Below are 13,051 nucleotides of genomic sequence, written 5' to 3'. Positions count from 1 at the left end.
CCTTATCTTTTTTATCAGATATGAGCGCCTTTATCTCTTTAAAAATTTGAGCTTTACAAAAAGGGTAATGTGCTATATATATGTTATTTACTAAGACTTGCTTTTAAATCTCACCCTGTTAAGAATTCCTCCATATCTGTAGTGTCCACCACTGATAACTGACGGCCACTTATTTGATGGACCTTTGAGTTTTATTTTTCAGCACTGCTTTAAACGTTACCAGAGATGTATCTTGATGTCCAATTTTACGAGATACACCAGCCGCTTGCCCAAATGGCTATAGCAACATGTACAAATGGTCCTGTACGCTGGAGTGAGGGCAGTCGGGGCCAGAAAGTCCTGCTCAACTCCTCAATCCCATGGCCCCCATCTATTAATTGCACAGATGTCCCAGGTGCCTGGCACCTAACATGCTCTGAATACACAAGAATCATGTTATATAAATCCAAGTTCTAAGGTGGCCCTGGCATTTTGAAAAGCAAACCAATTTCCACTTCATACCACCATTCAATCACCTCTTCCCCCAAAGCTACTTCATGTTAGGTTTTCAAAAATCTGACGCCTGGATCACCCCCAACAGGGACTCTTATTCAGGTCTAGAGGACAGAGCCTGTAATCATGAAGTCATGCGGGTAGTCCGGACAAGGTGTCTGCTCTGAACCTTTCTCCTCCTGCGTCTCCATGCAGTTCTCAATGCTGCACCCAGCTGCTTCTTTCAGGAAGACACCACTGAAAGCCAAAGTTCATCTTTACACAACACACCCCCAGAACTATCAGTAAGACGAACAGCAGCAAAGAACTCAGGTTTTTATTGAACATGCTACTAAAGAGGTTTAGTCAAAAAGACCAAAGCCCATGTCATCATCAGACTCTTCAGATTCTTCTTTCTTTGCTTCCACTTTCTTCTCCTCAGCTAAAAACAAAACAGAAAATAGTTACCTCTCTAAAACTCCAAAGAGCTCCAGGCCCTTCAACTTTCGTGGTCAAAAATACCCTAGATTTCCCTCATCAAACTATACCTCTGGTTTTAAGATTTCTATACATCATCTACTCTTAGCAAATGAAGAACAATTTTGCCTATAATACTTCTGATCTCCACGCTCCGACACCAAGTTTCCTACCTGGGGCAGCAGTGGTGGAGGGGGCAGGACCTCCTGCCGGTGCAGCACCAGCTGCTGGGGCAGGTCCACCTGCCCCCACATTGCAGATGAGGCTCCCGATGTTGACATTGGCCAAAGCCTGCAATACATACGCATATACAGGTAAATGCTTAGTCCTGTCCTCCAAAATGCTGGCTTAACTTGCTAGGAGAAATTTCAAGCTTCCTTAAACACTCAAACCAGGATGCTTTCCACAGTTCATGCCTCCTCCTTAGAGTGAATTCAATTGTTTATACTACTGTGTACTTCTAGGACTTTCCCCAAGGGAATTCACTGAAGATGATTTAGGAACAATGTGTCCAATCTTTCAAGTCTCGGGGTTGAAGGACACAAGGTGAATAGTTAGAGGCTATCAGTTTCACTTCCCAGAGATTAAGTAACCTACACAAGGTAGCCAGTGCTAAGTTCCTTGGGTAGGAATCCGGTTTTCATTAGTCTTTTATATTCCAACACAAAATAAGTGGTCAATAAAAGGCCATCACTATGCTGGCAGGATTTGCTTGAAACAGCACAGGCAGTATTACCTCCTGGGTGACCCTTTTATGAAGGAATGACCTGGTTAATATATTTTCCTCATGATTTTAGAACAGAAGGAAAGAGACAGCAGAGTCTGAGGCCAAGAGAAAAAGACAAAGCAAAACCTTTATTCGCTCCCAGAGATAGCAATGTGAGGAAATCATTGCTCATACTTGGACAAGTCCAGTGGAATTCTGGCACTTCTGGAGTTTAGCATAAGCACCTGACTTAACGGTCTTCCAAACTTTACTTCTCCAAATCACTGCCACCATCACCTTACCTTTGCAAACAAGCCTGGCCAGAAAGGCTCAACATTTACACCGGCTGCTTTAATGAGGGCATTGATCTTATCCTCCTAAAACAAATAAAAACGGCAATCCATCATACAGCAAAGTTTAGTTTTCGTAAATGTCTCCGAAATACTGCAAATTGAAAGCAAATCACTCTTAACGTGGGTACCAAACTACGTTTACCCAGTTCAAATATTCTACCGGCATCGCATGCATGCCAATTTAAGACGACTCTTTCTTCCACTCTAAAGACAAAAAAAAAAAAAAAAGCCTCTGCTCTTGTGTGCCAGGTACTTTGCACGGCCTCGAGTTCATCGCTGCCACTTCACAGGCTGGGACCTGCCCAAGTCACGCTGCTATTTTAAGCTGTGAGGCAAGGCCAGAGGTGGAGCAGAGCCTCTACACCACGCAGCCAGGCCCCAGGGGGTTTTCTCAAGAACGCGAAAGGAAATCACACCAAATGGAGGTATAAAGCGTCCTGGAGCATTTTCTAGCTGCGGATGAGGCTGCCCACGTGTTGCACAAATTACTCTAAATAGAGATTGTCAAAACCGGAGCGCGCCGCAGCCAAGTAAAAGCCACTCCCTCCGGGGCGGGCACGTGGCCGAGGCCCCAGGGCGCCCGCACATGGGACCACCCGATGGGCGCCCGTCCCGCCCGTCCCCCTCCGTCGGGGTGTCGATGGCCGCGGTTCCGGCCAGAAGAGTCCGCCCCGGACGCCTGCGAGGGCGGGTAACCTGCAGCCCGCCACCGGCCCACGCCCGCACTCACCGTGACCGTCACCTCATCGTCGTGTAGGATGAGGGCCGAGTAGATGCAGGCGAGCTCCGAGACGGAGGCCATGGTGCGGGCGAGGGCTAGGCAGGGTCTGCCGGGCGCGGTGCTAGTCGCCGGATGAAGTGAGGGCCTCACCCCAACGCGGCCTTAGCTTCCTCGGAAGGACCGAGCACCTTAGCGGAAGCTGAGGAAAAGGAAGTACCCGCCTTCGCGCAGCCGCTTATACCGGCCACGCGGGCCAATCGGTGCCCGAGTCTGCCGGAAGAGGCGGGACTAGAGCCTCTCGCGACAACACACCAAAGACGCCTGCGCAAGCGCGTATCTCGCTCGTTTGCGGGTTCAAAAAGTTGCTAGGCGTTTGCAGACGCCAGTTCCCGTGGCTTGGGTAAAAACTCAGCTTGTGAACAGTAAAAATATTTTTAGCAAAAAGTTACCTAGATAAACAGGTATCACTCCCACCTGCTGTAGCCCGTGTGAGAGTGTTTGAGCAGGCAGTGACCTGCTGAAGAGCAGGAAATAGGTTTTAACCTGGAGGTCCCGGTGCTTAGCGCAGCTTCTCGGATAAAATACTAAGTGAATATAGGAGAAAATGAGAAACCTGCAACGTTACTGTAGCAGAGGCATTTGAGCGCCTACTGTGACCCAGGCACTGAGCCACACTCTGCAAGGATTCATTTAATCCTCACCCAGCATAAGAGGTAAGTACTATTATCTCCATTTTGTGGGTGGCAAAACTAAGGTGTAGGCCCGGTAACTACACAAGATTCCGCAGTTACTACGAGGCCGAGCCTGGATTTGGAATCTAGGAACCTAAATTCAGTGCTTCCTTCTTGTGTGTGCAGAGGGATGGGTTTGGGGATTATGAGTAAATTTTGTATTTTTTTTTCCCCCAAAGCATAAAAGATATATTAGGAATATAGGGGTACTTTCCACTTCAGCTTAATTTTTTTTTTGTAAATAAGGGACCCCGTGGTTGGATGTAAACGCCTTGAAACTGTACTTGTGATGTTAAAAGACCTCTTGAAACTGCTGTCTGGCTAGGTGTTATATTGCCTTTTTGTGTCCTTTGAAGCTAACGAAACAGGTGTTGGGTTCATGCTGAGAGGTTTTCTTTAGAATTTTTTAAATTGAGGTATAATTGATATATTAGTTTCAGGTGTATGACATCTTCGATATATTCGTTTATATTGGGAAGTGATCATCATAGTAAGTCTAATTAACATCCATCAATCATACATAGAGAACAAATTTATTTGTGTGTGATGAGGTCTACTCTGTAAGCAACTTTTCAGTGTGTGGTACATTATTAACAGTAGTCACCATGCTGTACCTTACATCCCCATGACTTACTTATTTTGTAACTGGAAATTTGTAGCTTTGATCCCCCTTCACCAATTTCACTCAGCCCTGCATCCCCACCTCGGGCAACCACAAATCTGTTTCCTGTATCTATGAGCTTGTTTTTGGTTTTTTAGTTTGTTTTTTGTCTGTTTGTTTAGATTCCACATATAATGAGATCATACGGTATTTGCCTTTCTCTGACTTATTTACTTATTTCACTTAGCATAACGCTCTCAAGTTCCGCCTATGTTGTCTCAGATGGCAAGAGTTTATTCTTTTTTTGCTGAATAGTATTCCATCACATTTTCCTTATCCATTCATCCGTTGGTGGACGCTTAGGTCGTTTCCATGCATTGGAGATTGTAAATAATGCTGCAGTGAACATGGGGGTGCAGGTATCTTTTCAAGTTAGTGTTTTTCATTGTCTTCTAGTAAATACTCAGAATTTCTGGATTTTTTTTTTCCCCCCATGGATCTAACTCATGTTTAATAGCACCGATGTGTAGCAGGGACACAAGGTTGACTGACGGAGCCCTGCCCTAGGGGCTCACAGTCCATTCAGAGACACAAGTCTTACAGCGCTGGGCGTGAGTGCTGAAGCAGCCAAGTGCACGAGTGGGCATGGAGGCAGGACTGCTGAAGAGCAGAGGGGAGGGCAGCGTGGGCCCAAACAAGACTAGCTGCTAATGCAGCAGGCAAGTGCCTGGAAGGGAGCAGAGACTAGTGAGGAGGCCCTGCACCCCACCCTCCTGCATCGAAGCTGTCCCAGTGGGCCAGGGCTGCTGGTAAGCCCGTACATAGGGAAGCACCCTTCTCTGCCAAGACACCCTCCCACTTACACTGAATAGTGAGAGCAGCTGCTTCCTCCATGCAGCCTTCCTTAACTTCCAGTCCAGAGGACAGGGGACCCAGGGAGCAAAGACTGGGGCAGGGGTCAAAGCAGATACTACAGGAGTTACGTCCAAAAGGGCTGGCATGGTGGACCCAGTCCAGTCCCAGGCAGAACCGAAGGGGATGGGTTTGCGGGGGAGTAGTTACAAGGACTGTACAAACTTGATGGGGACTGATCTATGCAGCTCTTTCCAACTAGTGGGAACAGGCCAGGTGAGAAGGCGCTCCCCAACGAGGTGTGGGGATGCAGCCAGAGAGCCCAGTGGGAGGCAGCCTCTGGGCCACTGAGGGAGTCAGAGAATGAGGGGCACAGGGCAGAGGCCATTGTCCTGCTGTGCCCTTGGGTGGCGGTTTAAGGGGAGCCGTTTGTGCCCAGATACGGTAGACCCCAAACAAGTGCATCTCCTGCCCAGCAGTGGGGCAGGTGGACGGGGCACTACCTGGTGCACTATATCTATAGTTGGCTGGCAATGCCACACTGTCCTGACAGGGGGCCGTGGGGTTCCCTGGCCACGCAGGCCACTTCATGTCAAGGGGGCACTGCCACAGCTGCCCGGGCCGTGTTCGGAATCCAGTGCTGTGGGTTGGGTGTGGGCCAGATAATAGTAGTTTTAATTTTTGAAGGAACCTCTGTACTGTTTTCTGTAGCGCCTGCACCAATTTACATTCCCACCAACAGTGCGTAAGGGTTCCCTTTCTCCACGTCTTCACCAACACTTGTTAGCTCTTGTTGATGATAGCCATTCTTAACAGGTGGGAGGTGATAGCTCATTGTGGTTTGTGTTTCCCTGATTGTTAGTGATGTTGAGCACCTTTTCAAGTACCTGTTTCCCATCTGTATGTCTTCTTTGAAAAAATATCTATTCAGATCTGCCTGTTGTTTAATTTGATTGTTTGTTTTTTTGTTATTGAGTTGTATGAGTTTGGTTTCTTTTTTTTTTTTTGCGGTACATGGGCCTCTCCCGTTGTGGCCTCTCCCGTTCTGGAGCACAGGCTCCGGACGCGCAGGCTCAGCGGCGCCATGGCTCACGGGCCCAGCCGCTCCGTGGCATATGGGATCTTCCTGGACCGGGGCACGAACCCGTGTCCCCTGCATCGGCAGGCGGACTCTCAACCACTGCGCCCCCAGGGAAGCCCGAGTTGTATGAGTTTTTAATATATTTTGGATATTAACTCTTTGTCAGGTACATGATTTGCAAATATCTTTTCCCATTCAGTAGGTTGCCTTTTCATTTTGTTGATGGTTTCCTCTTCAGTGCAGATGCGTTTTAGTTTACTGTAGTCCCACTAATTTGTTTTTGCTTTTTTTATTTTTTTTTTTTATTTTTTTTTTTTATTTTTTTTTGCTGTACGCGGGCCTCACTATTGTGGCCTCTGCCGTTGCGGAGCACAGGCTCCGGACGCGCAGGCTCAGCGGCCATGGCTCACGGGCACAGCCGCTCCGCGGCACGTGGGATCCTCCCGGACCGGGGCACGAACCCGCGTCCCCTACATCGGCAGGCAAACTCCCAACCACTGCGCCACCAGGGAAGCCCCTGTTTTTGCTTTTATTGCCTTTGCTTTTGGAGTCAGATCCAAAAAATCATCACCAAGACCTGTGACAAGGAGCTTACTGCTTTATGCTTTCTTCTAGGAGCTTTATGGTTTCAGGCCTTACATTCAGTTCTTTAATCCGTTTTGAGGTAATTTTTTGTGTATTGTGTAAGATAGTGGTCTTTCATCCTTTTGCATGTGGCTGTCTAGTTTCCCAACAGCATTTATTGAATATTGTATATTCTTAGCTCCTTTGTCATAAATTAATTGACTGTATATGCATGAGTTATTTCTGGGCTCTCTATTCTGTTCCATGGATCTATGTGTTTGTTTTTATACTGTTTGATTACTATAGCTTTGTGATGTCTCCAGCTTTGTTCTTCTTTATCAAGATTGCTTTGGCTATTCAGGATGTGTTGTGGTTCCATATAAATTTTAGGGTTGTTTTATTTCTGTGAAAAATGCCATTGGAATTTTGACAGGGATTGCATCGAATCTGTAGATTGCTTTGGGTAGTATGGACATTTTATCAGTATTCTTACAACCATGAGCATGGAATATCTTTCCATTTATTTGGGTCTTCGGTCTTTCATCAGTGTCTTAACTTTTCCTTTATTTTTGATATTTTGAATTGTCTACAACGTGTATGTGTATCATTTATTACATACCTGAACCTTAAATTTAACTCCTACTAACAAAATGGTAATCTTTACATTTCATCAGTTATTTCCCTCTTGGAATTTGCCTAGTTTCCTGGAAAGGTGATTCAGTTTTTTGTTTTCCCCAGGAATCTGCTTTGTTTAATGAATGCCATTATCTCATCATCCCTGACCAAATATTTCCATTGGAATCCCCCAATTTAGAGTCCCACTTGGGTTCATCTTAGCCACAAATGTAAACATATCTTAATATCCCAAATTTTTTAGAAAGCTTTTTAGAAAAACACTATCAAGGTTTCTAAAAATAAAACTTGTTTTGAGTGTTCATCTAAATCTAGGAAGCAATTATAGTGGAATCTGGGAGGGAAAACATAAAGTTATTGAAAAATTCAAACGTTTCCAAAGCCAGAATGAATCAGTCCAAAACATACTTCCCTCACCAGTGTACTTAACAAAAAACCGATCTGGTGAATATAATACATATCAACACACAGTAAAACAAGATTTTTCCCATTTTAAACTCTACTAATAAGAAATAGTTTTTTTATTGTAGTTGTTTTACAATGTTGTGTTAATTTGTGCTGTACAGCAAAGTGATTCCTTTATACGTATATGTACATTCTTTTTTTTAACATTCTTTTCCATTATGGTTTATCATAGGATATTGAATATAGTTCCCTGTGCTATACAGTAGGACCTTGTTGTTTATCCATTCTATGTATAAAAGCTTACATCTGCTAACCCCAACCTCCCAGTCCATCCGTCCTCCAACCGCCTCCCCACTGGCAACCACAAGTTGGTTCTCTGTGTCTGTGACTCTGTTTCTGTTTCATAGATAAGCTTATTTGTGTCATATTTTAGATTCCACATATAAGGAATATCATATGGTATTTGTCTTTCTTTTTTGAATTTTATTTATTTATTTTATACAGCAGGTTTTTATTAGTTATCCATTTTATACATATTAGTATGTATATGTCAATCCCAATCTCCCCTGCCACTTCCCCCCGTGGTGTCCATACGTTTGTTCTCTACATCTGTGTCTCAACTTCTGCCCTGCAAACTGGTTCATCTGTACCATTTTTCTAGGCTCCACATATATGCGTTAATATACAATATTTGTTTTTCTTTTTCTGACTTCTCTCTGTATGACAGTCTCTAGATGCATCCACGTCTCTACAAATAACCCAATTCGTTCCTTTTTATGGCTGAGTAATATTCCATTGTATATATGTCCCACATCTTCTTTATCCATTTGTCTGTCGAGGGGCATTTAGGTTGCTTCCGTGACCTGGCTATTGTAAATAGTGCTGCAGTGAACATTGGGGCGCATGTGTCTTTTTGAATTATGGTTTTCTCTGGGTATATGCCCAGTAGTGGGATTGCTGGGTCACGTGGCAATTCTGCTTTTAGTTTTTTAAGGAACCTTCATACTGATCTCCATCGTGGGTGTATCAATTTACATTCCCACCAACAGTTCCCTTTTCTCCACACCCTCTCCAGCATTTGTTGTTTGTAGATTTTCTGATGATGCCCATTCTAACTGGTGTGAGGTGATACCTCATTGTAGTTTTGATTTGCATTTCTCTAGTAATTAGTGATGTTGAGTAGCTTTTCATGTGCCTCTTGGCCATCTGTATGTCTTCTTCGGAGAAATGTCCATTTAGGTCTTCTGCCAGTTTTTGATTGGGCTGTTTGTTTTTTTGATATTGAGCTGCATGAGCTGTTTATATATTTTGGAGATTAATCCTTTGTCCATTAATTCGTTTGCAAATATTTTCTCCTATTCTGAGGGTTGTCTTTTCGTCTTGTTTGTAGTTTGCTTTGCTTTGCAAAAGCCTTGAAGTTTCATTAGGTCCCATTTGTTTATTTTTGTTTTTATTTCCATTACTCTAGGCGGTGGATCAAAAAAGATCTTGCTGTGATTTATGTCACAGAGTGTTCTTCCTATGTTTTCCTCTAAGAGTTTTATAGTGTCCAGTCTTAGATTTAGGTCTCTAATCCATTTTGAGTTTATTTTTGCAGATGGTGTTACAGACTGTTCTAATTTTATTCTTTTACATGTAGCTGTCCAGTCTTCCCAGCTCCATTTATTGAAGAGACTTTTTTTTCTCCACTGTACATCCTTGCCTCCTTTGTCATAGATTAGTTGACCATAGGTGCATAGGTTTATCTCTGGGCTTTCTGTCTTGTTCCATTGTTCTATATTTCTGTTTTTGTGCCAGTACCATATTATCTTGATGACTGTAGCTTTGTAGTATAGTCTGAAATCAGGGAGTCTGATTACTCCAGCTCCGTTTTTTCCCATCAAGACTGCTTTGCCTATTCAGGGTCTTTTGTGTCTCCATACAAATTTTAAGATTTTTTGTTCTAGTTCTGTAAAAAATGCCACTGGTAATTTGCTAGGGATTGCATTGAATTTGTAGATTGCTTTGGAGAGTATAGTCATTTTCACAATATTGATTCTTCCAATCCAAGAACATGGTATATCTCTCCATCTGTTTGCATCATCTTTAATTTCTTTCAGCATTGTCTTATAGTTTTCTGCTTACAGGTCTTCTGCCTTACCCTACGTAAGTTTATTCCTAGGTATTTTATTCTTTTTGTTGCAATGGTAGATGGGAGCGTTTCCTTAATTTCTCTTTCCGACTTTTCATCATTAGTGTATAGGAATGCAAGAGATTTCTGTGCATTAATTTTGTATCCTGCAACTTTAACAAATTGATTGATTAGCTGTAGTAGTTTTCTGGTGCCATCTTTAGGATTCTGAATGTATAGTATCGTGTCATCTGCAAACAGTGACAGTTTTACTTTTTCTTTTCCAGTTTAGATTCCTTTTATTTCTTTTTCTTCTCTGATTGCCGTGGCTAGGATTTCCAAAACTATGTTGAATAATAGTGGCGAGAGTGGACATCCTTGCTTGTTCCTGATTTTAGGCGGAATGCTTTCAGATTTTCACCATTGAGAATGATGTTTGCTGTGCGTTTGTCATATATGGCCTTTATTATGTTGAGGTAGGTTCCCTCTATGCCCACTTTCTGGGGAGTTTTTTTTTTTTTTAGCATCTTTATTGGGGTATAATTGCTTTACAATGGTGTGTTAGTTTCTGCTTTATAACGAAGTGAATCAGTTATACATATACATATGTTCCCATATCTCTTCCCTCTTGCGTCTCCCTCCCTCCCACCCTCCCTATCCCACCCCTCCAGGTGGTCACAAAGCACCGAGCTAATATCCCTGTGCTATGCGGCTGCTTCCCCACTAGCTATCTACCTTATGTTTGGTAGTGTATATATGTCCATGCCTCTCCCTCACTTTGTCACAGCTCACCCTTCCCCCTCCCCATATCCTCAAGTCCGTTCTCCAGTAGGTCTGTGTCTTTATTCCTGTCTTACCCCAAGGTTCTTCATGACATTTTTTTTTCTTAAATTCCATATATATGTGTTAGCATACGGTATTTGTCTTTCTCTTTCTGACTTACTTCACTGTATATGACAGACTCTAGGTCTATCCACCTCATTACAAATAGCTCAATTTCCTTTCTTTTTATGGCTGACTAATATTCCATTGTATATATGTGCCACATCTTCTTTAGCCATTCATCCGATGATGGGCACTTAGGTTGTCTCCATCTCCAGGCTATTGTAAATAGAGCTGCAATGAACATTTTGGTACGTGACTCTTTTGGAATTATGGTTTTCTCAGGGTATATGCCCAGTAGTGGGATTGCTGAGTCATATGGTAGTTCTATTTGTAGTTTTTTTAAGGAACCTCCATACTGTTCTCCATAGTGGCTGTACCTATTCACATTCCCACCAGCAGTGCAGGAGTGTTCCCTTTTCTCCACACCCTCTCCAGCATTTATTGTTTCTAGATTTTTTGATGATGGCCATTCTGTCTGGTGTGAGATGATATCTCATTGTAGTTTTTTTTGTTTTGTTTTGATTTTTTTAACATCTTTATTGGGGTATAATTGCTTTACAATGGTGTGTTCGTATCTGCTTTATAACGAAGTGAATCAGTTATACATATACATATGTTCCCATATGTCTTCCCTCTTGCGTCTCCCTCCCTCCCACTCTCCCTATCCCACCCCTCCAGGCTGTCACAAAGCACCGAGCTAATATCCCTGTGCCATGCGGCTGCTTCCCACTAGCTATCTACCTTACTACGTTTGTTAGTGTGTGTATGTCCATGACTCTCTCCCGCCCTGTCAAAGCTCACCCTTCCCCCTCCCCATATCCTCAAGTCCGTTCTCCAGTAGGTCTGCGTCTTTATTCCTGTCTTACCCCTAGGTTCTTCATGACATTTTTATTCTTAAATTCCATATATATGTGTTAGCATACGGTATTTGTCTTTTTCTTTCTGACTTACTTCACTCTTATTGACAGACTCTATGTCTGTCCATCTCGTTACAAATAGCTCAATTTCGTTTCTTTTTAAGGCTGAGTAATATTCCATTGTATATATGTGCCACATCTTCTTTATCCATTCATCCGATGATGGACACTTAGGTTGTTTCCATCTCCGAGCTATTGTAAATACAGCTGCAGTGAACATTTTGGTACATGACTCTTTTTGAATTTTGGTTTTCTCAGGGTATATGCCCACTAGTGGGATTGCTGGGTCATAGGGTAATTCTATTTGTAGTTTTTTACGGAACCTCCATACTGTTCTCCATAGTGGCTGAACCAATTCACATTCCCACCAGCAGTGCAAGAGTGTTCCCTTTTCTCCACACCCTCTCCAGCATTTATTGTTTCTAGATTTTTTGATGATGGCCATTCTGACTGGTGTGAGATGATATCTCATTGTAGTTTTGATTTGCATTTCTCTAATGATTAATGATGTTGAGCATTCTTTCATGTGTTTGTTGGCATTCTGTATATCTTCTTTGGAGAAATGTCTATTTAGGTCTTCTGCCCAATTTTGGATTGGGTTGTTTGTGTTTTTGTTATTGAGCTGCATGAGCTGCTTGTAAATTTTGGAGATTAATCCTTTGTCAGTTGTTTCATTTGCAAATATTTTCTCCCATTCTGAGGGTTGTCTTTTGGTCTTGTTTATGGTTTCCTTTGCTGTGCAAAAGCTTTGAAGTTTCGTTAGGTCCCATTTGTTTATTTTTGTTTTGATTTCCATTTCTCGAGGAGGTGGGTCAAAAAGGGTCTTGCTGTCATTTATGTCATAGAATGTCCTGCCTATGTTTTCCTCTAAGAGTTTGATAGTTTCTGGCCTTACATTTAGGTCTTTAATCCATTTTGAGCTTATTTTTGTGTATGGTGTTAGCGAGTGATCTAATCTCATACTTTTACATGTACCTGTCCAGTTTTCCCAGCACCATTTATTGAAGAGGCTGTCCTTTCTCCACTGTACATTCCTGCCTCCTTTATCAAAGATAAGGTGACCATATGTGCGTGGGTTTATCTCTGGGCTTTCTATCCAGTTCCATCGATCTATCTTTCTGTTTCTGTGCCAGTACCATACTGTCTTGATTACTGTAGCTTTGTAGTATACTCTGAAGTCAGGGAGTCTGATTCCTCCAGCTCCGTTTTTCGTTCTCAAGATTGCTTTGGCTATTCGGGGTCTTTTGTGTTTCCATACAAATTGTGAAATTTTCTGTTCTAGTTCTGTGAAAAATGCCAGTGGTAGTTTGATAGGGATTGCATTCAATCTGTAGATTGCTTTGGGTACTAGAGTCATATTCACAATGTTGATTCTTCCAATCCAAGAACATGGTATATCTCTCCATCTATTTGTATCATCTTTAATTTCTTTCATCAGTGTCTTATAATTTTCTGCATACAGGTCTTTTGTCTCCTTATGTAGGTTTATTCCTAGATATTTTATTCTTTTTGTTGCAGTGGTACATGGGAGTGTTTTCTTGATT

The 13,051-nt window shown here is 42.7% G+C and overlaps 1 protein-coding gene across 2 annotated transcripts; it reads right to left on the bottom strand.

Moving 5' to 3' along the window:
- Nucleotides 1–789: 789 nt before the first annotated feature.
- On the bottom strand, nt 790–2,940 carry RPLP1 (ribosomal protein lateral stalk subunit P1). 2 transcript variants are annotated; one of them, XM_065871255.1, is made up of 4 exons: nt 2,738–2,940; nt 1,957–2,031; nt 1,122–1,239; nt 790–913 (listed from the first exon to the last, which is right to left on the bottom strand). In XM_065871255.1, the coding sequence occupies exons 1-4, from the start codon at nt 2,807–2,809 to the stop codon at nt 834–836; spliced, it is 345 nt and encodes a 114-aa protein (XP_065727327.1). In that variant the 5' UTR covers nt 2,810–2,940; the 3' UTR covers nt 790–833. The 2 variants fall into 2 exon arrangements, with proteins under 2 accessions (XP_065727327.1, XP_065727328.1); XM_065871256.1 differs by lacking the exon at nt 1,957–2,031 and having other exon boundaries at nt 2,738–2,809.
- Nucleotides 2,941–13,051: the final 10,111 nt, after the last annotated feature.

Source organism: Phocoena phocoena, chromosome 2, assembly GCF_963924675.1.
Source record: "Phocoena phocoena chromosome 2, mPhoPho1.1, whole genome shotgun sequence".
Taxonomy (NCBI): domain Eukaryota; kingdom Metazoa; phylum Chordata; class Mammalia; order Artiodactyla; family Phocoenidae; genus Phocoena; species Phocoena phocoena.
The sequence above is the reverse complement of the archived record's forward strand: the minus strand, read 5'-3'. Positions and strand labels throughout refer to the sequence as shown.

Excerpts from the sequence above, each read along its gene's own strand:
- RPLP1 (XM_065871255.1), bottom strand. The coding sequence starts at position 2,809 with ATGGCCTCCGTCTCGGAGCTCGCCTGCATCTACTCGGCCCTCATCCTA. Across the intron at positions 2,032-2,737 it reads ACGATGAGGTGACGGTCACG|GAGGATAAGATCAATGCCCT; the intron begins GTGAGTGCGGGC and ends TATTTGTTTTAG. Across the intron at positions 914-1,121 it reads CTCCACCACTGCTGCCCCAG|CTGAGGAGAAGAAAGTGGAA; the intron begins GTAGGAAACTTG and ends TTTTGTTTTTAG.